Raw genomic sequence first — 25689 nt, forward strand, 5'->3', positions numbered from 1 at the left:
TATATTCACCCTTTGGTGAAGAAGATTGGCTCTGAGCTAACATCCACTGCTGACTTTCCTCTTTTTTTTGCTTGAGGAAGATCAGTCCTGAGCTAAGATCTGTGCCAGTCCTCCTCTATTTTGTATGTGGGATGCTGCCACAGCATGGCCTACGAGTAGAGTAGGTCTGTGCCTGGGATCTGAACCTGTGAACCCAGGCTGCCAAAGCAGAGCATGCAGAACTTTAACCACTTTGCTCTGGTTGCTGGCCCCTTTTGCATATATTTATTAAGAGCCTTTTATGTGTTAGGCATTGTCCTAGGTATCTGGAATACATCACTGAACAAAACAGACAAAAATCCCAGGCCTTGTGGGGCTACCTTTCTATTAGGAGGAGATGGATGATGGAAAAAATAGATAAATCAGTGTATTAGTAGGTGATGTAACTGCTAAGGGGAGAAATGAAGCAGAGCAGAGGGGTGGGGTGTGCTGTGGTGGAGGGAAATGACAATTTTTTTTTTTTTAATTTTTTTATTTTTTCCTTTTTCTCCCCGAAGCCCCCCGGTACATAGTTGTATATTCTTCGTTGTGGGTCCTTCTAGTTGTGGCATGTGGGACGCTGCCTCAGCGTGGTTTGATGAGCAGTGCCATGTCTGCGCCCAGGATTCGAACCAACGAAACACTGGGCCGCCGGCAGCGGAGCGCGCGGACTAAACCACTTGGCCACGGGGCCAGCCCCAGGAAAATGACAATTTTAAATAGGTCATGAAGGAGGTGATCGAGTTCACCATGCAAATATTTGAGGAAAGAGCATTCCTGGAAGAGGGAACGGCAAATGCAAAGGGCCAAAGAGTCAGTGGGCCGGGGGCCTAGCGACCAGGGAAAGGCATGGAGGATGAGGTCCTAGTTTCTACCTTATTTTGTTGACAGTTGGCTACCTGGCTTTAATATAAGCCACTAATCTAGCCAGATAAGCAAGTAGATCATATGTATTCTGCTGTAAATGGAGAGCTCAGTGAGCAGTGCACATGGATCTTTTCACTCAGTAATATTTATTGAGCACCTAAGTGCCAGGCACATTCAGAGCCACGTCATACATTCAGAGCCACCGCATAGCTGTGTGAGCAGTGTCCCTAGAGCTGTGCAGTGTGGCAGCCCTGCACAGTGGCCCTCTTTTCCTGTCTTCCTGGGACTTACAGTCTAGAGGGGAAACAGACATAATTACCAGGGTCATGCTTATTACAAAAGGGAAAGTACTTGGTACAAGGTGCTGAGGCCACGTGCCCAGGTACATCAATTGTAACCTTCTCTGGGGTGTCAGGGAAGGCTTCCCAGAGGAAGTCCTGGTTCAGCCAAGGCTGGAACAGTAAATGGGATTGGTCAGAATAAGTGGGGTGAAGAGGCGTTGCCAGGCAAAGAATGGCCAACGCACAGACAGAAATAATCGTGTGTGTGGCGCCCTAGCAGAACTGAAAAATGAAGAGTCAAGAAGTCAAGGCTGAAGAAGTAGAGGACATAGGGCCTTATATACCTTTAAAGATTAAAGGCAATGAGAAAGCCTTGGAAGGTTTTAAAGTAGATGACTGACATAATTAGTCTTGGGGTTTTAAAACCTTGAATATCTTATTTGGAAAATTAATGTAAAAAATGCTATATCCAAAGGTCAGTGTCATTGAATTCTTACTGAGCACATCCATGTTCTGAAGTGTTCTGTGGGAATGGAGAAAGTGGCCAACAGCAGAGCCAATCTATTTCATGTGTTTTGTCTGTAGCTGAATAACTAATACAGATCCCCCAGATAATTTAAACAGCTGAGCTAACTGTCCCTGTCGGAGCCTGACGACATAGGCTCTGTGTACTGTCGTGCCCCAGCCGCTTTTGAGGGCCATGGATACACACAGGCGGCCGCAGAGCTGATGTTAGTGGGCACAAACCGACACAGAGTGAAATGTACTAGACACAGGACAGAGAATTAACACTGCAGATCGCTCATTAGCCAAGTCAACACACAGAAATGCTCACTGAATCCAGTGACTATGCTCCTAAGAGGGGGATTAAATAACGGCTATGTCAGAATGACGATAGGCAAATACTACGTTAAAAAAGCAGACTCTTTGGCCTATTTTAATTTGGATACATGCTAAGTGTTAATACGATTAAGGAACCTAATAAATAAATGTGAGACTCCCCACAAGATCTAAATATAAGGTCAGTAATAATAAAAAAAAAAAACAATATAAAGGGAAAAAGGACCCAAACCCCCAGCCATTGCAGAAGTTAATGGCAATATGCTATTTAAACATGTTGCAATGTGCATCTATGCAAATACACTAATTCACATACAGCTCTTGCTAAAGCATCAACTTTTTTGTGTGCTGCTGATTCTCTAAGAACCTGACGAGTTTCTTTGAGAGAGAAGTAGCTGCCCAATCTAGCTCAGCTGTACTCAGTCTGAGTTGCTCTCCTACCTACAAACCCTCACTTCAAAGCAAGGAACATAATGTACAATCTTTTAATGGCTCTAGACCCAGGCACTCAGGCTCTCTGCTCTGCGCCTTACCTCAGTGTAAACACCTAATCAAGATTGCCTGCGCTTCAACAATAGCAGCCAAATGCAATTCGAGAACCACAAGCCTTTGAAGTCCTCCCAGCAAAGGCCGGTTTTCTAGTCTGGGATAATGACAAGCCATGATTGCTGTCTTTGTTGTATCTTTTCAGTAGAGAAGCAATTATAGGCCCCAATTTAACAGAATAGACATTACACAGCTTATGATGCTCAAAATGCAATTTCATTTGATCATTTTCTCGATTTGATTGGTATTAATAGAATGGTTCACAAAAAAAAAAAAAAATAGCTGGCAGAGGTTGTGTCCCATTCCACTTTCAAAGAGATAATGTAGAAGTATGCTTTACTTGCCCCGAGACTCCCCCTGGGGTGACTCAGACTGGTTCCACTAAAACAGCCTGTGGACGGAAATATTGTACATCCTGCATTCTCTACGGAAGGAAGCGTAAGACAATGTAGTTTTAATTTGTAAACTTTTTACCAAAGCTATATAAGACATCCCATCATTGTCAATCAAACAATTAATATCGCCAGTGAAAACTGAATTAACCGTCCCCTTTACAAAAGCCAGGGAAGCACGCCTCCTAGTGGCAGATCTAGGAATAAGCCCAACTTCTCTTTCTCCCAAGCTTCAGATAAGTTCGCCAAGACGTTGCCTGTTTGAAGGTTGAAAAAGGATTATTTCCTTGACTGCTCAGGCAGCCTCTTTAGATTGTGTTTAGTCTCTTGGCCTTCATTTCTTTTCCAGGACAGAGTTGACTTTGCTTTCAAATCAGTTGTGTTTCTTTTTAACATCATGGCCATAAAGGATTGAAACGTTTGCAATAACAATGACAAAGCTGTAAGATCTAATACTTTTATAGTCATCTGGTGTTCCTTGAACAAGTACCGTGAAAGGGACTGAGAATCATGAGAAATGCTTCCCGCCCTTGAGCAGCGGCATTTATAGTTCTAAACTTTCCATTTCAGCACCAGTTAAACTGTTTGAGGGTGAAGTTTTCACTTGCAGAGTCGGTAATCATTCAAAACCTGTTGATTACTTCCATTTGTAATCAGAAAAGTTCCATGATCAAATAGTACATTTTGCTCCTTCTATTAGCAGTAAAAATTCAAGCATGAAAAAGCTTTAGTTTCATTTTTTCTCATTTTGAGATCCACCTTTAAGTATCTAAACTTCCACACCATCTATTTGCCTAATCTATATGTATATGAGTACAGTAATTGTGATAGGTAGGCGTTCAATTAGAGATAAGGGTAGACCCCAAAATAAAGGAAATGTCTTCTTTGTGCCGGAGAAGCCACATTGAGTGGTAAGGAATGAGGTTATCTTCATTGTCAAATGCTTACTTATTAATATTATCAGATACTTTTGCTTCTTTCTCTATGGAATATTGGTCTGCATAAACAGGAAGTAACGGCAAGCAGCAGTGGGAGAATTTGAAGACAAACATGGCAGATTCTAAACTCCACGTTCTTTCCAGTCTTACAGCTTGCTGCTTCTCACACTACAGAGCCCACTGGGGGAAATTTAATAAAACAAGTGTAAAGTCCTAAATCTAAATTTAAAACTCAGTTCTGTCCATTTAGAAAGGGGGAGACCAGCATTTACAGGTGATAAAGCAGAGTGGCCAGAGGAGCCCAACCGAGAACCTGTCCCAGGAGGAATGGCTAGGAAAGCTCACCGCAGGGCCTGTAAATAAGAGCGGGCTTCGGAAAGACATCTTAGTCAGCTTCTAGCAGGTTAGGGCTGTTGTCTGAAAGAGAGGTTGACTTATTCTGTTATTTCGGAGGACAGAGGGATAGAAATTAGAGGAAAACACATTTCTGCTCTCATAAGGAAGGAGCTTTCCAGCAGTAAGTGGCTCAATGGTAGAACAATATGTTCATCGTCCATGAAGCAGAGATTGAGATCTAATGTTTTCCTCCACGGCATGGTTGAAAAGACCAGGTCTCCCACAGAAAGGGAATACTCACAAGCCACCTTATTCTTCCCCTCCTCCTCAAACCATAGAAAGTCTTTCAACCTGTACTAATACTGACGAACAGGGAGCCCCTGCCAGGAGGAGGGGGATGTGTTAGGCAGCGAGCGGATGACCTTCTGCCAGGGCTGGTATAGAAGTAGCAGAGGTTGCACTGGATCAGCTGCAGAATCTTTCCGACATTAAGATTGTGTAACTTTAAGTTGGCTTTCTGAAATGCTACCTGATGGCTAGAATTCCACGCAGCACGGAGACAATCTAACTTCTTGATTTAAAACAGGTAGCTGGTGGAGGCAATGAAGGGCCTCCATAATTTGGGAACCTAACTCGTGTGAATAATTTGAGGACCTAAATCCCATTTAGCTGCCTTCCTCAGTGGTTCCCAAACCTGGCCGCTGATGAGCCTCACCTGAGGAGGTTTTAAAGCACGAGCTTCTGGTTTAATTGGTCTGGGATGGCGCCAGGGCATTGATATTTTCGAAAAGTTTCCTAGGTTATTCTAATATCTAACTATAGTTGAGACTCTACATCATTCAAATTCACTGGGTCCAAAACTACAAATTCTGCAAGTCAAAGATAGTATTTCTAATAAGTGAGTTAGTCAGAATTGTTACATATGCAGGCTCTGCAGTTAGACTGCTTGGCTCACCACTTACAGCTGTTGATTCTAGGCAAGTGACTTAACCTCTCCGTCCCTCAGTTTTCTCAGTTGCAGAAAGGGGTTAATAATACTATGCACCTGATAAGGTTGTTGTGAGGATTAATAGGTATATTATTTGCTAAGTGCTTAGGACTGCTACTGGCATACCATGAACATTCACTGTATAGTAGATATTGTTATTTCTGTTATTGTTGTTACTATCATTTTGGAGTATAGTGTTATTTTATCATACTCATTATTTCATTTGACATACTCAAACATTAGTTGTAGCATCCAGCTCAGAAAACTGTTCTAAAATTGGGTCCCCTGAGTATGTATTGAGCATTTTAAGTAATTAATAGTTTGACCTCAAAGCACCAATTCTCACATCACGCCTGCAAGAGGAAACATTATTTATTCCCCTTTTTCTTGGGAACAATCCAGGTCCCCGAGGACTGAGAGGAATCCTTGAAGTGAACTGAAAATAAAACGCAGCCCTGCAGGACCTCTTTCTCAAGTACACAGACTTGAGCCCCATGGCTGTAAGACTAACAGGAATCCAGTTAACATGCTATCTATGTTTTATCCTCTTAGATCTCCTACCCCGTCAGAGTAACTGACAAGACATCTATTCAGAATGCCAAAGAGATTGAAAATGCAGCCATCGATCCTGAAGACAAATGGCATCAAAGAGCCCAACAGCTAAAGGTTACCTGCTAGAGTGAATTTTAAATGGGTTTCAAGGGTTACTGCTGAATATAAGTAATGTTTACAACTGACTTCTCATCGCTTATGGGTTTGTTCTTATGCCTGAAAATAGTTACCCACCTTCCTATGGCTAAGACTGGCTTCTGCCCAGATGGGCCACTGCTTGCTCAGCCAGCCCTACCTGTTTTTCCTAGAGGAAAATCATCATATCGCTCATTAAACATTCAGAGTTGAAACTCCTCCCAGAAGGAAGGCATGGAGAAAATGCAGGATAAAAATCACAGTTCCAAAACACTGTCCAATTCTCTTCCACTCCCAAGTCTGTTTCCCTTTGGAGTTGGTGGTTACATAGTGTCCCCAGGTGATGGGGAACACGATTCCTAAAAATGGGCGGAAGCCCCAGAGCCTCACTGAACTCTCCTCTGCAGATGGAACCCAATAATGTAGCTTGATGGCATTCTGTTTGGCCATGGGTTCACTACTCTGAAGTCATAACGTAATTTTAGAGAAGATTTTTGTGAAACTGTCCCCACTGACTGTTTTTCTAGAAGAAAGAGGAAAAGTACTAGCAGCTGAGTGTATGGAGTTATGTGGAGCAGTCACTCTTGGACCAGGTTTTATCCTGTTTAACAAGGGATGAACCCTTGGAAATCACCTAGACTGTAGAGCCTGTTGACGTCACCAGTTAAAACTATAGACAGTGGTAAATATAAGAATAAAAATTAGAGAAGTTAGAAGAGAGGAACAGCTCAAATCTTCTTTTTTCGTCCGCAGTGGCCTCCAGGCTACTCTTAGAGTCACAAAAAAAGAAATAAAAATGGTTGTTCACCCAGAGCTTCCTGAAAGCTGATGCCAAGGGGGCCACACCCAGAAGCGGCGAGGATGGGCACTGAAGTGTCTCATGGCAGTGGGATGTAGAGGACAGGATCTGTTACCAGACCTAATGGAGAGCCCAGGGCTCGTCCTGGCCAACAGGATCAAGAGGACAAAGGGAGCACTTTGGGGCTTGTCATCATTATGGGTAATGGACTGAGTTAGTCGACATGAATTTCTGGGCCTTCACCTGCCATTTACTTCATGCATGACTCTGGGCAAATCTCAACTTCCCCCGAGCCTTAAGTTTCTTCTTTATTAAATGAAGGTTTGGCCAAATGAACTACAAGGTCCATCCCAGCTGCAAAATGCTATATGATTCTATGATCTTTATCTCTAGTTACTTAATTATTATAGAAAACACATTCGAAGTATGTAAGAGTCTTGCAAACTATAGCTTCATAATTATCACTACAGAAAATTGTAGGATTCTCAGCCAATGATAAAATCATCAAGGTCTGATTATTCATGACATGGCCATAGACAGAGGCAGTAAAAAACTTCATATGGAAAAAATCAGAGGAAAGTGAAAAGAATGCTGTTTATCCTCTGTGTGTACCAGAACTCATTTGTTTACAACCCAATCCTGAATGAAGACAGAGAGGAGCCAAACATCTAAAGATTCTTAGCTGTAAATGACAGTGACAGAGTGGCCTCTTTCTTTATTCAGAAAGGATTTGGTAACTGCCCGCTGCATCCTGCACACACACTGGCCAGCACTCGGCATGCAAACCCTTCAGGCTGCCTTTCTTTCTCCTCTTCAACTACCCAAATCCTATGCCTTCTTTCTGGTCCCCCTCCTGCATGAAGATTTCCCAGTCTCTTCCCCCTGTCATCTGCCCCTTCTCTCAGCTCCTGCTGTGCCTGCGGTCTGGACCACTCCCTCAGGGTTGATTGTATTTGCCCATGTCTTATTAGCTGCTGCCTGTGTTTCTCTTGTACCAACTACACTGTAAGCTTCTTGAAGGTCCCCATTGTATTTTTCTCTATATCTCCTAGCATGATGCTTTGCCGAAAGCTGATGCTCAATCGATATTTACTGGTTGATTAAAGAAACATTATTTAAAGGTCATTTAGTGAATCTCCAAGTGAAAATGGGCCTCATTTGAATTTTTTTCTTGGAGGATGACTTTCAAAGAAGCTATATATCCCTCAGTAAACCTACGCTAACGATGAATAACTCTCGCTAATAAGAAACATCTTTATATAAAATTAAAATTCACACCACAGATATTTACTGAGTATCTACCGTATTCCAGGCCCTGGGGTTAGGTGCCTGACCCAAATGACACGGTTAAAAAAAGAAAAACTCTTGAAAAAAATAAATAAAACTCGATGAAAGATATTTAAAAAAAGAAAAAAAAAGTCCCTACTGTCGAGGAGCTCAAAACTTTAGTGGCAAGACACTTACACGTAATCATTATAATGCAATATTATGAAAGCAGAAACAAAATGCAGTGGAACTAACAGACCATCTAATTCTGCCCTAAAAAGACAGGAAAAGTCTCCTAAAAAGAGACAGCATTTGAGTGGCCCCTACAAGGATGAATCAAGACATGCCAAGCAGACAAGTGGGGTGAAGGTATGAAAGTGCGGGAGAAGGTGGTATGTCCTGAATATTGCATGTAGTTCCGTAACTAAAGGAGAAAGGATGAGGACAGGGAGGCAGGTGACACGGGGCTGGACAGGTTAGCTGGGAGCCATGAAGGCTTTTTATGTCAATCAAAAGATTTTAGACTTTATCCTGTGGACAGCAGGAAGCCATTATAAATTTTGAGAAGGTTAATGGCATAATCAGGCTTGTGTGTTAGAAAATTCCTTCTGGCCATGATCTGAAGAATAAATTGGAGGGGAATAAGATGCAGAGACAGTGAAACCAGTAAGGTGACTTTTGCTGTGGCTTCTGCAAGAGATGATGAGGGGACAAGAAAGGTGGCAGTGCTCACTCTGTGTTCGTCAGACACCACGTACCGTTGGCTCACTTTTCAGTCTGGTGGATGTATCTTACTCCACCCACTGGATTAAACTTTTTGTAGGTCAGCACCTGATCCCCCTCAGCTGCTGCCTATGGTCAGGAAGTGGAAGTAACAAATTTAGCAATTGCTTAAATACAAGGCAAATGGGGAAGAGAGAAAGAGAATGGTTTCTGAAAGTGTTGCCAATACCACTGAGGAAAAAAGGAGGGCTTTGGTGTGGGGCTGTAAGAGGGGAGGGCACAAGGACATCGTGGGCCTGCGGTTGAGTCTCGAGGTACCTGTGGGGAGGAAGGTATCTTATCTGGGCATAGAACTCAGGAGAGACATCTGAGTTAGCCATGTACGTTTGCGTCATAAGAATTCACAGGTGGATTGAAGCTGTAGGAATTGCTGAGATGCCCCAGGAACTGTAGGCAGTGGGAGAAGAGAGAAGGGTCAACAACAGGGCCCTATAGAGAGAGGTGGAATTGTAAGGGTGGACAGAGGTAGAGGTAGAGAGCAGAAGGTAAGAGATTAAGAAAGAATTGCCAGGGGGCTGGCCCCGTGGCAGAGTGGTTAAGTTCGTGCGCTCCGCTGCAGGCGGCCCACTGTTTCGTCGGTTCGAATCCTGGGCGCGGACATGGCACTGCTCGTCAGACCACGCTGAGGCAGCGTCCCACATGCCGCAACTAGAGGAACCCACAACGAAGAATACACAACTATGTACCGGGGGGCTTTGGGGAGAAAAAGGAAAAAATAAAAATCTTTAAAAAAATAAAAAAAAATAAAAAATAGAAAAGAAAGAATTGCCAGGGGCCAGCCTGGTGGCGCGGCAGTTAAGTGCTCACGTTCCACTTTGGCAGCCCGGGGTTCGCCAGTTCAGATCCCGGGTGCAGACATGGCACCGCTTGTCAAGCCATGCTGTGGTAGGAGTCCCACGTCTAGAATAGAAGAAGATGGGCACAGATGTTAGCTCAGGGCCAGTCTTGCTCAGCAAAAAGAGGAGGCTTGGCGGCAGTTAGCTCAGGGCTAATCTTACTCAAAAAAAAAAAGAAAGAAAGAAAGAATTGCCAGAGAGGCAGTGAGTTAACCAGAGTAAAATAATGTCATGGAACCTAAGACATGAAAATTTCAAGAAAGAACAATCAGTGAACAGGGTCAAACTCTGCAGAGAAGACAAGTAGCAAGGTGCCATGGAAGGGGCCTGATATATGCAAGTCTCAAATGGTCCATAAAAAACTAAAAACAATAATACAAACAATAATAATATAACTGATATACATATGTATCTTTGTGTGTCTATCTATATATGAAGAAATGAGAGGCAATGACAGAATGTGGCAAAATGTTAAAAATTGGTGAGGCTTGGTAAGGATATTTGGGAGTTCTCTGTGCTATTCTTGTCATTTTTTGGGTAAGTTTGAAAAAATAGAAAGTTACAGAGAAAGGTACAGCAGGATTTAACAACTAAGAGGTCATTGGTGGCCCGAGCAGAGCCGTTTCCATGGAGTGGTGAGAATAAGCGCTCTACTGTGGGTGTCGAGGTCAGAATGACAGATGGGGAAGTGAAGACCCGTGTAGCCTACAGTTTTAAGATGCTTGGCTGTGGATTAAGAGATGAAGTTTAACCAGTGAATGAGATCAAGTGAGGGATTCTTTCATTTTTTTTAATAGAAGAGACCTAAACACATTCACATGCTAGAAAGAATGAGAAACTAGGGATAGGGCAAGGAAAGAAAGAAAGAAGATATGCCAGAAACAAGGTGCCTGAGACAATTTAAGCCTATGTAGTTTCATTTTAAAAATACTGAGAATTGATGGTCATCATCGTCATTTTCTACGTGTCTTAATCCCTCTTCACTTTACCTTTCCACATAGGTCTTCTCCTGAATCATTGTGTGCTCTCCTGTGAATCTTGAACAGGTTTTCCAAATCCCACTTCCGTCGTGTACCCAGAACCAGACATAGTACTTAGCAAAGGGTCTGACCCTTGCTGGCCAGTGCAAGGAAGCATGTCCAAAGGGCAGAAGACCCTTCCAGGCAAGGAGCGTGTTTTCAATAGACAAAATAGAAAGTTCCCCATTTAATTAAGGTTTCAAAAGGATGAAACAGGATGTTTTCTTTCTTGCCACTCTAAAATAAGTCTTGAGTTTCCAGGCGAGGAGCATGTTTTCAATAGACAAAAGTTTTCCATTTAAATAAGGTTTCAAAAGGATGAAATAGGACGTTTTCTTTCTTGCCACTCTAAAATAAGTCTTGACTTTCCAGGCAAGGAAAAGGAATGACAGTATCAATCATTCACTCTTTGACTAGTTAATGTCAAAGTCCTTGTAATCACATCCCAAGTAATCTTCCCACTTTCCAAGTTTGGTTTTGCCTTCAACACTGTCAACAGTGCTGTGCTTGTTTTATTCATCTGAACACAGTCCTTCCTTACTGATACTGAGCATTAGAGCCAGTTAATGTGTGTGCTGTAAATTTTCTTAATATTATCAGATGGAATTTATAACCCAAACTCAAAGTACTTGTGTGTTATTGTTAAGAAACACAACAGAAACTTCTCTACCTCAGAGCCGATCTTGGAGCCAGGCACAACCCTCACGACTCCAGGGTTGATCAGGGTCACTAAGGGCAAGAACAGCTTTTGTTTTAAAGCAGATGAACTTTTTGGTTGAGATCAGAGCACACATTCTCCTCTCTGCTTATGCCATGTAAACAGGGAAGCTGGAAAAGAGACACAGCCGGATGCTGTCTTTGACAGGGTTGGGGGCGAACTTCCCTTGGATGGCACAGTATGAACAAACATTAATAACTAAGGACAGGTCTTACTAAGAAATTATCGTCCCAGAATTATGCATCAGGATTCCCCGATGCTAATGCTCCAGCCAAAGGACCCGGCTCTGTGTGTGCCAGGAAAACCTACTGCCATTAAGCAGTTACTCTGAGTGCATGCAGTATGGACTGATTGTGAGTGTTGGTAACAAAAGAACCCCAGTGAGAGCAGGATGAAATAGAGGATTTCAGTGCTGATGGAGATTAAATAGCCTGAGAATGGCTTTGTATATTAACTTCAGGGGACTCAGGTCTTGCCACCTAAAGAGTGACACCTGATGCCTCAATTGTAGGGTAATAAATCTTCAGTAACCCACAGATCTCAAGTAGGCTGCTTGGAAGGTGAGAGAAATCACATCAAGCCCATAAATGTCTTCCTTTCTGGGGACTGAAATGCCATCTCGCACTTACATTTACGTGAATAGCAGATTTAACACTTGAGACAATTGAAGTTTCATAAAATGATGAGTCCTTGGCCTTGTTGACAAAGCGCCCCATGAAGAGTACTATTGTGATCTGAATTGTCAGCAGCAAAGGTATAACAGGATTAAACCAAGGGGTAACCCAAGATTTCAAGTCTGGTACCCTAGGAGAAAAATTCCTGATAGGTTTTTTTCTTTTTTAGTGGGAATGAGGAGAGAAAACTGGGACAGTTAACAGTCAGATGGTGGCAGAAAAAGAGCTCATGGCCAGTTATTCTTCTAGAAATTAAAAGGCTGAACAAATATTGAAAAGAATGACATGATCAGCAACAGTAAAGATTTATAGATCATAGCAAAGGGGGTCTTTTTTGACCTTCATGAACGGTGATGACAGCCGTGAAAAGAGCCACCGTATTTCATAAACACACTTATAAGATCGTAAAACAACAATTTTATTCTGGCTCCACTACAGGGAAGGATGCTCTTGGGCTATCTATTTGTCCACAGTTCCCCCATGTAGCTCAGTATACTGTATGGAAGGAAGAACCTTTCTTATTTGAAATATTGAAAAAAAAAAAGTTTTTCTTTTTTGGCACCACAGGTAAAAATTTAAAGTTTAGAAGAGTTAACCAGAACCTGGCCAATCCTCCAGAAAGCTCAAATTCTAAGGAGAACATACTCTAACTTTCAAATTATAAGCCATTCTTACTTAAAACTCTGGTACAAAAATATTGTATATTACTGTTTTAAATTTCATTTCATTAGAAATAGAATACCATTTAAGGTTACACAGAAATAGGATGCGTCTTAGCAATCAAATCAGAAAAGTAAAATAAAAGTTGAACACATTGCAATAGTTTGATCATTCTTCTTAGCAAGCTAAAACAAACCATTTGAGCTAAACAGGATTTATTCACTTCAAGTTTTTTTTCTCAAATGATCCAGGTAACTTGCAGTTTTCAGTTAACATTGCATAGATACAGGCCATATTTTTTATAAGATGTGTGTTCAGAAAGGAAGAAATATGTTGCAGTTATATAACACACTGATACATATGGTCATCTTACTGTTTTCAGTGGGCATTTAATCATTCTTTCCAAAGGCCTCTTATCTCAGCTAGTTTTTCACAAAGTAATGAGTGCTTTATTCCTTGGAAAATATTTCTAAATGGCTTAGCACAATATAGTTACACAGTGTATCATTATACGAGGAGTATGTTTTGTTGTTACAAGACTTTGAAAAGCATAAAGACTGTTCTGAAATTGAAATATTTCTCCCAGATGTTTGATTGCCTAAGTATAGGCTCTATTAAGGAAGAGAAGCCAAACAACACTTATGGTTTCACAGATGTCCTATCACAGTGTGGACTCTTATAATCTTCTGAATAACATCTAATTTGTTTCATCTGGTAAAGAGGTCATTTATAGCTTCTGACCTATATGAGTAAGAAGATCCGATAATCTGAATTATTTTTCATACTAAACTTGTACTTGGTTGGTAAAGCAAATCATTGATGCTGTTTCTGGCTAAGATTTTTTTTTTAATATTCATCTTAGTTAAAATAAACTTGTGTATTTTGATGCAGATTTGCACTTTCTTTGTAAGTAGCTCTTTAAAGGAGATAAAGCTTCTTTTTTCCCATTTGAGAGCACTTCATTTTACAACATTTCTGTGTGTGTGTGAGGAAGAAGCTCTGAACTAACGTCCATTGCCAATCTTCCTCTTTTTGCTGAGGAAGATTAGCCCTGAGCCTACATCTGTGCCCGTCTTCCTCCGTTTTGTACGTGGGACGCCACCACAGCATGGCTTGGTGCTAGGTCTGCACCCAGGATCCAGACCAGCGAACCCTGGGCCCCAAAGTGGAGCACACAAACTTAACCACTGTACCACCTACCTGGCCCTCATTTTACAACATTTTAAGTCAAAGACTTCTCCTTCATATAAAACCCATTCTAAGCTCTCTATTTCTTCCTAGAAAATTCATAATCTGAAATTGCCAGGAGGAATCACTCAGCTAGTCACCTTCTCATTGCCTGAAATTAGAAAAGGACCCTCCATACTTTTTCTTTGTCCCCTTTCAATTCCATGATCACCTTCCTAGAAGTCTCAACTCCCAGTTTAAAAAACACTAATTTAAAATGTGGAAAGAGTGCCCATCTTTTACTTTTACATTAATCAAAAATGTCTTTTTAGAATTACCAGGAACACTGGTCTCAATATGAAAGTGCAAAATCAAGCAATGTACCAAGAGGTCAATCTTCTGAAGTAGCCAATGGCCAGCAACCTTCCAGAAGACCAGCCAAGCCTAAGATTCGAAAACAGCATAGACACCAGCCTGGCCAGAAGTCTTTGGTGACTGAAGAGCTGGTTGTCAGTCAAGGAAACCAGAATAACACTCCCAGACAGCAACAAAACCAAAATAAGCCTATTGATACTTCAGTAAAGCACGAAACAATTGTGATTATGAATGCCCATAACAGTGATTTACAACACTCAAGTCCACCTAGGAGCCAGGATCCCAAAGTCACCTCCCATAAATTTGCTCCACCACAGCAGGCTGTTGACACAGTGTTATATAAAAACTCTCCTGGATATCACTTGGTGATGAATGTTAGTAAAGAAAGAGGACGCAAAGACCAAGAAGAGAAAAGATTTTCATATCAGCAGCTACATATCAACACTCTTTCCAATATGAACTTGAACTACCTTAATGAACTTAATAAGAGACAAGTGCCCCTGAGCCAGAAAGGCTCTCAGCCTATTTCTAACATAAATGTGAATGGATCAACTGAAAAGAAGAAGCAACCCAAACAGACTTTTACAGAGACAAGATATAAGAATTTAGAAATATTATGGTAAGAATTCCCTTTTCTAAAGTGGTTTTCTAGAGGAGAAATGAGAGACTGCTGGAGAAAAGCAGGTGGGGTGGGGAGGGTTCCTGGGGAAAATGCACCTAAAAACATTTTTTGCTCTGATTTCTGCCTAAAATAGTCCACTTGTGACGTTTTTCTTTTCTTCTTCCCTGTCTCCTCTACTTTTTCCATTATAGTTAAACCAGAGGTTGGTGGGAGGGGAGAAGGACAGAGGGACCCAGTCAAAAAAGATCAGTATAGCTTGAGGGTTACAAGCAACGTTTGGGGGAAACAGATTATCTCTAACACTGTCATGGCCTATCCTAGAAAATAATTAAAATATAGAAAAGTATGTATGTACAAAAATATGATTTATAGAAATGACAATAAGGAATATTGACCAACAATAAGGAAATGTTTAGATAAATTCTGACATTTAATATCATGTAACCATTAAAAATTATAATTATGAGGAAACACTTCTATTAAAAGAAAAGAGTAAGGTACAAAATTACACCTAAGGTGTACGAACTTTACTATGTTAAAATGTGCACAGAAGAAGAAAAATGAACGAAAATGTCAATAGTGGTAATCTCTGGCAAGAGAGATTGGGGTTATTTTTCATTTCTTCTTTATACTTTCTGAATTGTTCAAGTTCCCTACAATGTAGATGTATTATTTCTATAATCAGAAAAAAGAAAAGTTATTTTAAAGATCACTTCAGGGGACATATCTTGATGTCATTCAATCAAATGTGTTTATTACACACCTGATGTGTGCTGAATATAGTGCTGGAATGCTATAGAAGATACAAAAGTAATATGACGCATGGCTACCCTCCAGGAGCTTACTTTCAAACTAGGGAGAAAGTTGTACACACATGAATTAATCAAAAGACATGTAAGTGCTACCCTTGGAGGTATGGAATGTACATTTTATAAGGTTCAGAGTTAGCTTCCTAGAAGAGAGAGAGAGAACAGGCATCTTTGTCTTTTTTCCTGACGTTAGAGGGAGTGCTGCTAACATTTTTACCATTAAGAATAAAATTTAATTTTTGGTAGATAGGGGGATAGTAAATTTCCTCCTATTCCTATTCCTTTGCAAAGAAGCTTTATCATAAATGGATATTCAATGTTACCAAATAGTTTTTCTGCATCAATTGAAAAATTTTCTCCTTTAATCCTTTAATGTGGCTAAATATAGTAACAGATTTCCTAATGTTACTCTATCCATTTATTCCCAGGATTAATCCAGTTTACACTGTATTTTTAATAAATTGCTTGATTTGATTTGTTAACACTGTTTAGAATTTAACATTCACATGCATGAACTGAGACTGGCTTTAAATTTTCCTGTCTGCCACTGGCCCTGTCTGGAAGTGTTATCAAGTTATACCAGCCTTATAACATGTGTTGGAGAATATTGCCCCATTTTTGTATCCTCTGGGACACTTCATATACAAGTGGAATTATCTGTTACTTGAAAGTGTCACGGAATTTTCCTATAAAACTATTTAGGTCATGTATTTTTTCTTTGGCTTTGTTTTATTTTGTTTGGGGGTGCATATTTTTAACTTTATTTACATTTTTTGTGATACTCATGTATTTGGATTTATTTCTACCATCTTAATTTATCCTTTCTAACCACTTTTTTTTATATCTTCTATTGAACTGATAAGAATTTTGTTACTTTTTCCCTCTTCTGATTTGGAAATACGTATTCTCTATTTTTTTAACGTACATACTTAAGTAGTGTGGTGTTAAATTAATATTTCTATTCTCCTCCAGAACATATTCAAAATCATTGAATTGTTTCAATCTGATATCCTTTCTGTTACACTTATTATTTTGGTCCAGCATTTTGTCTAGGACCTTATAGCTCCAAAATTAATCCTTGCTTTTATTACTGCTGTACAAAATCGGTGCTGTTTGAGATTTCACTAATTGTTGATTAATGTCTTTGCCTCCCCTTCCTTCTTTCATTTTGCTCTCTCTTCTTGCAGTAGATCCTTCTGAAGTTCTTTCAGCCCGTGTGCATCACCCGTGAACTTACCTGAAATTCCGTTACTTTACTCTCTATATTGAATTATAATTTAACTTGGTGAAGAATTAAACTCTTTGAAAACATTATTTTTCTATCTCCTGGCTTCTGTGTTTCTTTGAAAAGTCTTTTGTTATATAATTATCATTTCTTTTGTATTTAATTTGTCACCTTTTTTCTCTCGTTGGTTTTAAAGTCTCTCCTTTCTTTTTTGGTGTTTTGAAGTTTCACTGTGATATGTCTAAGTATGAAATTTTTAATCCTGCTTGTGACTCTTCTGTGATTCCTAAATCTGAGGATTTGTCTCTTTCATAAATTCTGAAGAATTATCACCCATGTTCCCTTTGGGTATTATGTCTCCCAGATTTGCTCTATTTCCCCTCCAGGAACACCAAAGAAATGTATATTAGATTCTCTTATTCTAGACTCTGTGTCTTTTTAATTGTTTCTTATTTTCCATCTTTTATCTCTCTGAGCTTCTGAGAAATTTCCTCTGATAAGTCTTTCAGTGCAATAACTCTCTTCAGCTGTGTCCAATATACTCTGATATACCCATTGTGTTGTAAATTTCCATGATGGTAATTTCCATATCTAGAATTTCTATATGGCTCTGATTAAAACTTTTTTGTTCTTTTTTCAAAATATGTTTCTCTGGGTTTTGATTTCTTCATTCACATCTTAATCATTTTAAACGTGCTTACTTTATGAATGCTATCTAATATTCTATTATCTGAAGTTCTTAGAAATCTACTACGGCTTTTGTGTGTGTGTGCGTGTGCATGTGTGTCTGCTGACTCCCTTACCTGGTAGGTTATTTCTTCATATATTCTGGGATTTTGGATTGTGAACTTATGTTTATAGAAATCTAGCAGGCTTGGGTAGGTGAGTATCCCTCCAGAGAACTTTTATATTTGCTCTGCCGGATGTACAGAGGTACCCCTCCTCTGGGATCATTTTTATATTAATTTCTTGGTGTTGGATTTCCATGATTATGTAGGTAAATATGAACCCCAAATATTGTCCCATAGAAAGTCACAGGGAATTTTAAGATAGGAAATTAATGTGTGAAAAGATTAAGCTAAAGTTCATTAATTTGATTTGAGCTGTGATAAATACATCAAATATATGGTTCATAAAGACTTTCGTGCTAGAAGTCTTACGTATTCAGGTTTTATTAACAGGTTTGTGCTTTTTTTTTTCTGCTAAGGAAATTCCATTCTTCCTCTGACAGCCAACCTGTTAGAGCTTCTCCAGATTCCCGGCTGTCGCAGATAATGCAGCAGCATCAGCAAGCCTTAATGCAGCTGACCGAGGTGCAGCCCAGTGAAGGGGCCTTAGCCAGCGTCACATTTCCGCCCATATCATCAGGGGTGGAAAGTGAATCTCAACTCAGTTCAGAGAGAAGCCAGAGAAACCAAATGAAAATTAGTCGTAGCAATTCTGAAGGCTATCTGTTTCAACTGGAAAAAGGAAAAAAGCATCGGAAAAGAAGCAGCATTAAGGTAATAAAAGCATTTTACCAAGTAAGCTTTTAATTTTGAGAATACAGATGGGCCTTGATTTCCATTCCCCTTATGATAGCCTTGGAATAGGATGGTCGTTACTGAGCTGCTGCCACAACCGGGTGGCCCAAGGCCTAAGGAACTTCTTTACTCGCGTCCCTGCCACTGCCTGGAATTTCCCTCCTCTTCTTCCTGGAAGTTGTCGCTGCCAGGAACACCGTTTCCGTCCCCTTTCTGATTCATCTCAGGGAAGCATCTACATTTGCTGAGAGGCAATAGTCTTCCTTTTGTCCCCAGCATAAACATCACATCCTCAGGAAAGCTCCCCACGCCACACCTCACTCCCAGTCTAGGCTGTCTCCCAGGCACATTCTCTATCCAAGAAGAAGAGAAAGTAGGGTTGAGTGAGCGAAAGCCCCTGTTGCTGCTGCATTTCCCCACCATCCATCACTCCCCCGCCCCCAACTCTTCTCGGCCCTATTCTCACTTCAGCTCCTGCAGTAAAATACCCAGGAAAGCTGATGATTGAGCCTTCTTCTGAAATGTTTGCTAACCTTTACCGGGTTTTTTGTTCACAAGAAGGTTCCCCATTACTAGCACCTTTGTACCCTTAAATCTTTCCCATAGGATCTATATGGTTAAATAAGGGAAATTGGGGGGGGGGGGGCGGCAAGTTTGGCAAAGTGGAATCTTTCCAGGAAGACATGAAGGAGCATTGAATGAGTCTTTTTATGTCCTTTGTATTTCTCTACTCTTATAACCAATAAAAACCCCTCAGGAAAGATCACTTGCTTCTAGCATCAAATTGTAAGAAAAAAGCTGGAAATGCATTCCGTTTTACAGAGCAATAGGGAAAGGCATGGTTGGAAGCAATAGACCTGTGGTGAGTTGGTTTCCCCAGGAGCAAAATGAAATGGAGATTTGTGTGCAGGAGGGTTGTTAAGCAGGGCCTCAGAACCACCCCTGTAAGGGATTGAGGTAGGGAGGGCTGGGCCAAGGGAGAGAGCGCTCGTGACGCAGTAGCAGCAGAAGCATCAACGAAGCCCAAAAGGGTTCTGAGTTTGGGATGGCCCTTCAAAGTCAAGGGACCCAGGCTTTGTTCCCCAACACAGACCAGCCATTGGCTATTGACTGCCCCTGGGGAAGGGTTGTAACTTTGGGCCTAGCAGCTCCATTTGGCTGAGGGCAGTTCTTAGGGAGGGACTCAACTGTGAGCCGTAGCATACAACACTCCCAGCAGCTGGGAGAATGAGTGCCTTGGTCCAGAGGGGCATCCACAACAAGGCAGTTTTAGGAAATCTTCCTTAGTTCAATTCAACATGTATTTGTTGAATTCCTACTAGGAACTGGGGTAGGTACTGGGATGTAAAGAGAATGAGCCATGAGCCATCCCGAGGAACTGGGGAAGATACACATGTAAATGGCTTCAGGATAATATTGCAATTAAAAAAAAGAAGAGAGAGATGCATGAGGAACACAGAGGAGGACACATCCCAATCTGGGGTCAAGCAGAGCTTCAGGAGATCATTGTGAGCTGCGTCTTAGAGGATGATCAAGAGTTAACAAAGAGCCTTTCAGGCAAAGGGACCAGCGTGAAATGTTCTTAAGCATGAGACAACATGATGCATGTGGGGAACTGACAGCATTTTGGTGTTTCTGTCACTGGAACGGGGAGGCACAGAGCATCAAGAGATGTAGGTGGAGAAGTAAGTAGGAGCCACATCTTAGAGGATCGTGTTTATCATTCGAAGAAGGAGGGCTTTATTCTCTAGGCTGAGGGGTGGGGACCACTGAAGAATTTTAACCATTATTAGATTTGTATTTTAGAAAGACTGCTCTGGCTATGGTGTGCAGGGCAGATGCAAAATGTTCCAAGAAGTCAGGAGATTATGAAGTCAGTGGACCCTCATGTGGAGCCCTCAGAAAAAAAAGAAAAGGGTGGCCTTGAAAAGATGGGGAAGCTGGTCTCAAATAGACGGTGGGTCATATTAAAGAGAAGAAAAGATGTACTGGCTTGGCATGAGACATGACCTCAGAAGTCATTGGATATGAAACACCCCAGCCCACAGTTGCAGCTCTCACCTTGGAGCCCTTTGCAGCCCAGGTCTTCACTCACTCACAACCCTGGAGTCCTTACCTCAGCTCCTTCACATACCCCCACCTGAGGGCTCCTTGAACTCCCCATTCTGATTCCACTCACTCATATCCTCCATTCCAACGGGGGCCCTAATGCTTGCCCAGGCCGTGGAAACCACTACTAGTGGCTTGGAGCTGACATAATCCCCAGTTTCACTATAAATAAGAAGAAAGGTGTTTCTGGGATGACAAGTAACTTCTCTTTTCACAGAAACATCATTACATGGTAGTTAGGTTCTGAGGTACAATTAGTACAGTTTTCAAGAACTGCATAAATAAAATAGGTTTTGTAGACTAGACGAGGAAGCCAGACACCATGCATGTTACTATTTCTTTAGGGAGATGTTTTCAGAGCTTTGGAACCGACACGTTCTCAAGGTGAGGCCAGCCCATTTGCTCCGGAACTTATGGGTTACCAGGGCCTAAAAAATAGCTCAAACACACTACCTGAGAAAAGAACCTTCTGGATTAGGGTTCTCGCCAACTATGGATAGTTGTTGAAAATGCAAGCTTTTGTGCTCAATTCTTAGTGAGCAGAGTTTAATGGAAGTCATGGATCCAGCCATTCCTAAGTTCTCATCTCTGCTCTGTCACCTCATATCTCTCTGACTTGGACAAGTTATTAATTCACGCAAGTCCCTATTTCCTCATATGCATCATCAGAATTGTTCTTTCCTGTTGTAGATTTGGTGTAATAAGTAAACAAAATAATGTATAAAACCTTAGCTTAGTCTCTAGCAAATAGACATTAACTAAATGTTAGTTTCCTTTTCCTTCCTCTTTTTCTTAGTAATTAGAATTCATGTTTTACTGAGGAAAGTATCCCAGTGACAGTGTGTATCACCAGAAATCTAAGAGCACGGAAGGGTGGAGAAGAGGAAGAAAGAGAACTTCCAGTTACTGCTTCCCAAACCGGCTCTCCAACGTGGAAAATCCCTCCCTCCCTGCTCTTTCAGGAATGTTACAATCCACACGTATCCATTTTCTCAGCCCAACACCTTCCGCCTACAGCTGACAAATACACAGAAGCACCCTTTGTCCTTTAAGCTATTCCAGAAGCTAAAATGATTTAGAACTGAGCTATTTGTATAGGACTGCAGGTAGCTGGGGCACCAGACAGAGGGAATCATTATCCAGGTCATGCCCATTTTCTGGTCACAGCAAATCTCGTGGTTTCCAAGGGAATCGACTTCAATCATATTAAAAATTTGAGGATTTGTAAAGATAATAGGCCCAAGAACCATTCTTCCTTTCCCGGAAGTTCTGTTGTGGCTGATTTATGAATACTGAGCATTGTCCATGCCATTAAATCCCGACGTCAGGCTGTAAGAGATTAACACGGTGCAAGGAATGACAAACAGTACAAAAATATCCATCACAAGCCTCCAAAAGTAACTGCTTAAGGCGTTCCCTAACAGCTGACCGTGTTGAGCTGAGCTGCGGTAATTAACTCGTGTGTTTGTTGTCACAGACAATCTGGGCATTGCTGCCTGACTGCCTCTAAGAAGAGGTTTATTGGGATTAAGTTTAGCAACTGCAGAGCAAATTTCCTTCACTTGCTGCTCCCCGGTATTTGAGGCATTGTTTTTTGTCCTGTTATTTGAGTAACTTTCTCACACTTACACATCTGAAGAATGTTCTGGAGAAAAGCCCTGCAGTGTCGCTCACAGCAGGGTATGGCATTTCAGAGTTGAAACAAGTCCTCACGGGACAATGTCATTTTCAGTTCAGGCTCACTTGGCCCCAAGGTTACAATAAAAATCATTCTTCTGGCTTGAGAAGAAGTGTCATGAGTTACCAGCGGAAACCTTCCGTCAGGAAAGCCCCGTGCCATCCTCTGCTGAAGAGATGGATGGTGAGCACCAGCTCAGAGGGCAGCTCTGTTCTTAGCAATCCGCAGCTACTGCCGGGGCTGGTGGGTGTCAGTTTGTGTGGGTTTTATGCAAAGACTAGCAGCGAACCCGTCAGGGATTTGCTGAGAACGTGCCTATGTTTCTCCCCTGTGTTTGGAGACCTAGTGGGACTATCATAGTTGATTTAAATTTTTTTTTCTTTATGCTATTGTGACCTTTTAGTCTGGTAACAGCCAAGGAGAGGTTAATCAAAGTAAATTCTAGGGCTTATTTTATTATAAAAGCCTTTTGAAGAGACCTAAAGTAGATTAGTGGTTGCCTAGGGCTGGAGGTGGAGGGGGAAGCTTGGTAACTGCTAATGGGCCTGGGGTTTCTTTTTAGGGGGAAGAAAATGTTCTAAAATTGGATTGTGGTGATGTTTGCACAACCCAATGAATATACTAAAAACCGCTGAATTGTACAACTTCAAATGGGTAAATTTGGTGGCATGTGAAATATCTCAATAAAGCTGTTAAAAAGACTTTTGATGGAAAGAGATCAAACAAAATTGCGGCGCTGTAAACCAATCAAGATTATTTGAGCCAAACTTAAGTAAATCCAGGATTTTTCATTGCCAGTCACCCAGAACACTGTTAGGAGCCATCGCTCGCCCTTGAGAAACATCTCTGCTAGAAGCAGCTCATCCCGTAAAGGGGTCAGTGGCATTTGGGGATAGCCCCTTTGTGCCACGCTCCTTCCTTCACGTCAGTGTGTAACGCTGGACCCTCGGCTCTGTTTTTCTGACAGCCACGATGTTCGTTTGAGGTGATGGTAAGAACGGTGGCTGGCGAGCGATGAGCAATTATTCATGCTTCACAGCGTACCTTCTGTGAGTCAGTGGAATGATTCAAGTTAAGCTGCTTCAGACTAAGGAGGTGATTTCTGGGCACTGATCATTTCTTTCTCATCAGTCTTGGACAAATTGGATTTATGACTTGGATATGACTGGGGTTCGCTTTCTTTTTTGTTGTTGGTTTACTTTGGCAAATAGTAACTTAGAGATTGCAAACAATGGTACAAATGGCATATGCCAGACAAAGAACAAATTTGCAATTGCAAAGCCTACAATATCTGAGTGCATTCACCTATTAAAAATTAGCAAAGTTTTAAAATGTGGTAATACCCAGTATAAATAAAGGTTTGGACAAAAAGGGCATTCTTACACATTGTTACTGGAAGTGTTCATTAATGGCCTTAAATATGTTCATGATTTTGTTTCAATCTCACTTCTCTTAATTTTCTCAAAGAAATAATCAGAGTAGCCCACAAACAATGCTCATCCCTAGGACATCTTAAATGTTCAACAGTTAGAGGAATAGCTGAGCAATTCAACTGTAACTAGACAATAGAATATTAGGCATAAAAAATTACATTTTCAAAAAACATTTAGTGACAGGGAAATAGAGTGTAATACTAAACTGCTTAGTGAAAAAAAAATAATTTGTAGCATTATGACAACTTTATAAAAGTATGAACAGATCAATCTAAAGGGCAGGAAGCAGCTATGTGGTTTTGCTGGGTGATGACTGTTTTCTTGAAGGAGATTTATGATTTTGAAATGCCTTCAATGAACAATATTTCTTCTATATGTTATTTTTTAATGATTTTAGTCCAAAAGCTTAAGAAAAGATTTTCTCTCACCTTTTAGAATTAAATGCACTGAAAGAGTTTTGACTGTAAATGTTTAACATTCTAATGGAGCAAATTCTATTTACAGAACTTTTAATCCTTGCAGTGTAGAAGTGTTGCCATAATGACATGTGATTTTGGCCCTCTGGAGCGCTAAGATGTACCATAGAAATTTTGTAGTACCATAGAAATATGGCCCTCAGCTACAAATCACAGAATTACTATTTACAGCAACTTCAAAAATATGGGTTCATTCTTCTTACATACAATTAATTCACAAGTAGATAGTTGCTAGCACTGGTGGTTTTATAGCTCAAAACATCAGAACCAGTGTTTGTATGATTCTCTTGTTCCTTTTTTCTTTCCTGGCTGCAAGGTTGCCACTGCAGCTCTAGCTCCAGGAATCACATCCACATTCAAGGCAAGAAAAAGGGAAGAGAGAGAAGCCATGCCAGCCCGAATAAGAGCTTTCCAAGATGCACCCTCTATCTACTCCAGCAAATTTTCATTCATACCTCATGGGCCACAGCTCACTGCTGGGGCGCTGAGGCAAAGAGTATTGACTCTGAGCTTCTACAGTGGGAATGGCAATGGAGAAGCTAATGGGTATGACCTCTGGGTAGTCAGTCAGTAGGCCACTGTGAGTAGAACACATTCTTGTAATGGTTGATACAATGTGTATGCATAAGTTCACTGTTAAGATTTGGGAGTTATATGCAGTAACTAATATGATGAAATTTTTTTTAAGTCTCTGGACTATGTCTGCCAAATTCTCTTTCAGGAAAGGGCACATCAGATATACTTAATATCTGAGGACTTAATAATTAACAGGAGCTTTCGAAATGTAGGGGAAAACCATGCCTTATCATTAGCATACAGACACATGGTCCGGCGCAGTTAGTACAGAACTGCCCTGTCTTCAGGATGGCTGTTCTTTCTCCATTCTAAGCACGAACTTAGCTATGTCCTAAGATAATGACTGTCATCCAAACCCTCTCTCTGGTATTGTCCTTCCTACCCTTCCCAAGGAAGGAAACTAAATAAACTCACAAACTCAAAGAAAAAAGGATTTGGTTTCCCCACAAAGGCATCGGCTGCAAGTAGTAAGTCAATTTTAATGTCAAAAGCAGCAGTTTCAAAAATATCTTAATCTAGCCTACAGTCAGGAGAGCGCTAGTATTTTTCTTGCCTTTTACTGTGCTCGGGTCATAATCTTATAATTAAATTGCCTCATTATGTTACTCTGTCCCTTTGAATATGAAATACTAATAAGAGCTATATAAAATTATTTGTACCCTTCAAAATATCTAAAAGCACACTGAATGAGTGTCTCAGTAGGTCTTGCCTAGACTCTTAACCCTTAAATGTTTACTTTCTTTTGAATATTATGACATCATTAGACAGGGTGCTCTCTTTTTAAAGCAATGTGCTTACCTGATTCGTTTAGATTGCCTCTACCAGGGAAATCATTTGGTTTAGTGAACTGCACAAGACTAGACATAATAGCAATAGCAGCAGCAGCAAAGTGCGTGTATATGTCAATGTATATGTTATGTTAAAAATGTGAATAACAAAACAGCACTTTACTCACTTGGAATTTTTTATTTATAATTTTCAGAATTTCAATATTTTTTTATTGCAGAAGTGGAAAAGTCAAAACATGTTAGCTAACCAGCTACAAATT

The 25689-nt window shown here is 40.8% G+C and overlaps 1 protein-coding gene across 14 annotated transcripts in view; it reads left to right on the forward strand.

The window, feature by feature from the left end:
• The window catches only part of JHY (junctional cadherin complex regulator), a 55393-nt gene that overhangs the window by 26430 nt on the left and 3274 nt on the right, over positions 1 to 25689 (forward strand). For 7 of the 14 annotated variants that reach the window (XR_011440497.1, XR_011440498.1, XM_023645031.2 and 4 more), the window contains exons 4-5: positions 14148 to 14809; positions 18054 to 18348. Coding sequence is in view for 10 of the 14 variants with exons in the window: in XM_023645031.2 (XP_023500799.1) it covers positions 14148 to 14809; positions 18054 to 18348 (957 nt within the window). In the remaining 4 variants the exon portion in view is untranslated. Of the gene's footprint in view, positions 1 to 5758; positions 5873 to 8239; positions 8328 to 14147; positions 14810 to 18053; positions 18349 to 25689 lie in introns of all 14 variants that reach the window. The other 7 variants (XR_011440496.1, XM_023645026.2, XM_023645029.2 and 4 more) reach the window with 2 other exon arrangements.

The sequence above is a fragment of the Equus caballus genome, chromosome 7 (genome assembly GCF_041296265.1).
Source record: "Equus caballus isolate H_3958 breed thoroughbred chromosome 7, TB-T2T, whole genome shotgun sequence".
Taxonomy (NCBI): domain Eukaryota; kingdom Metazoa; phylum Chordata; class Mammalia; order Perissodactyla; family Equidae; genus Equus; species Equus caballus.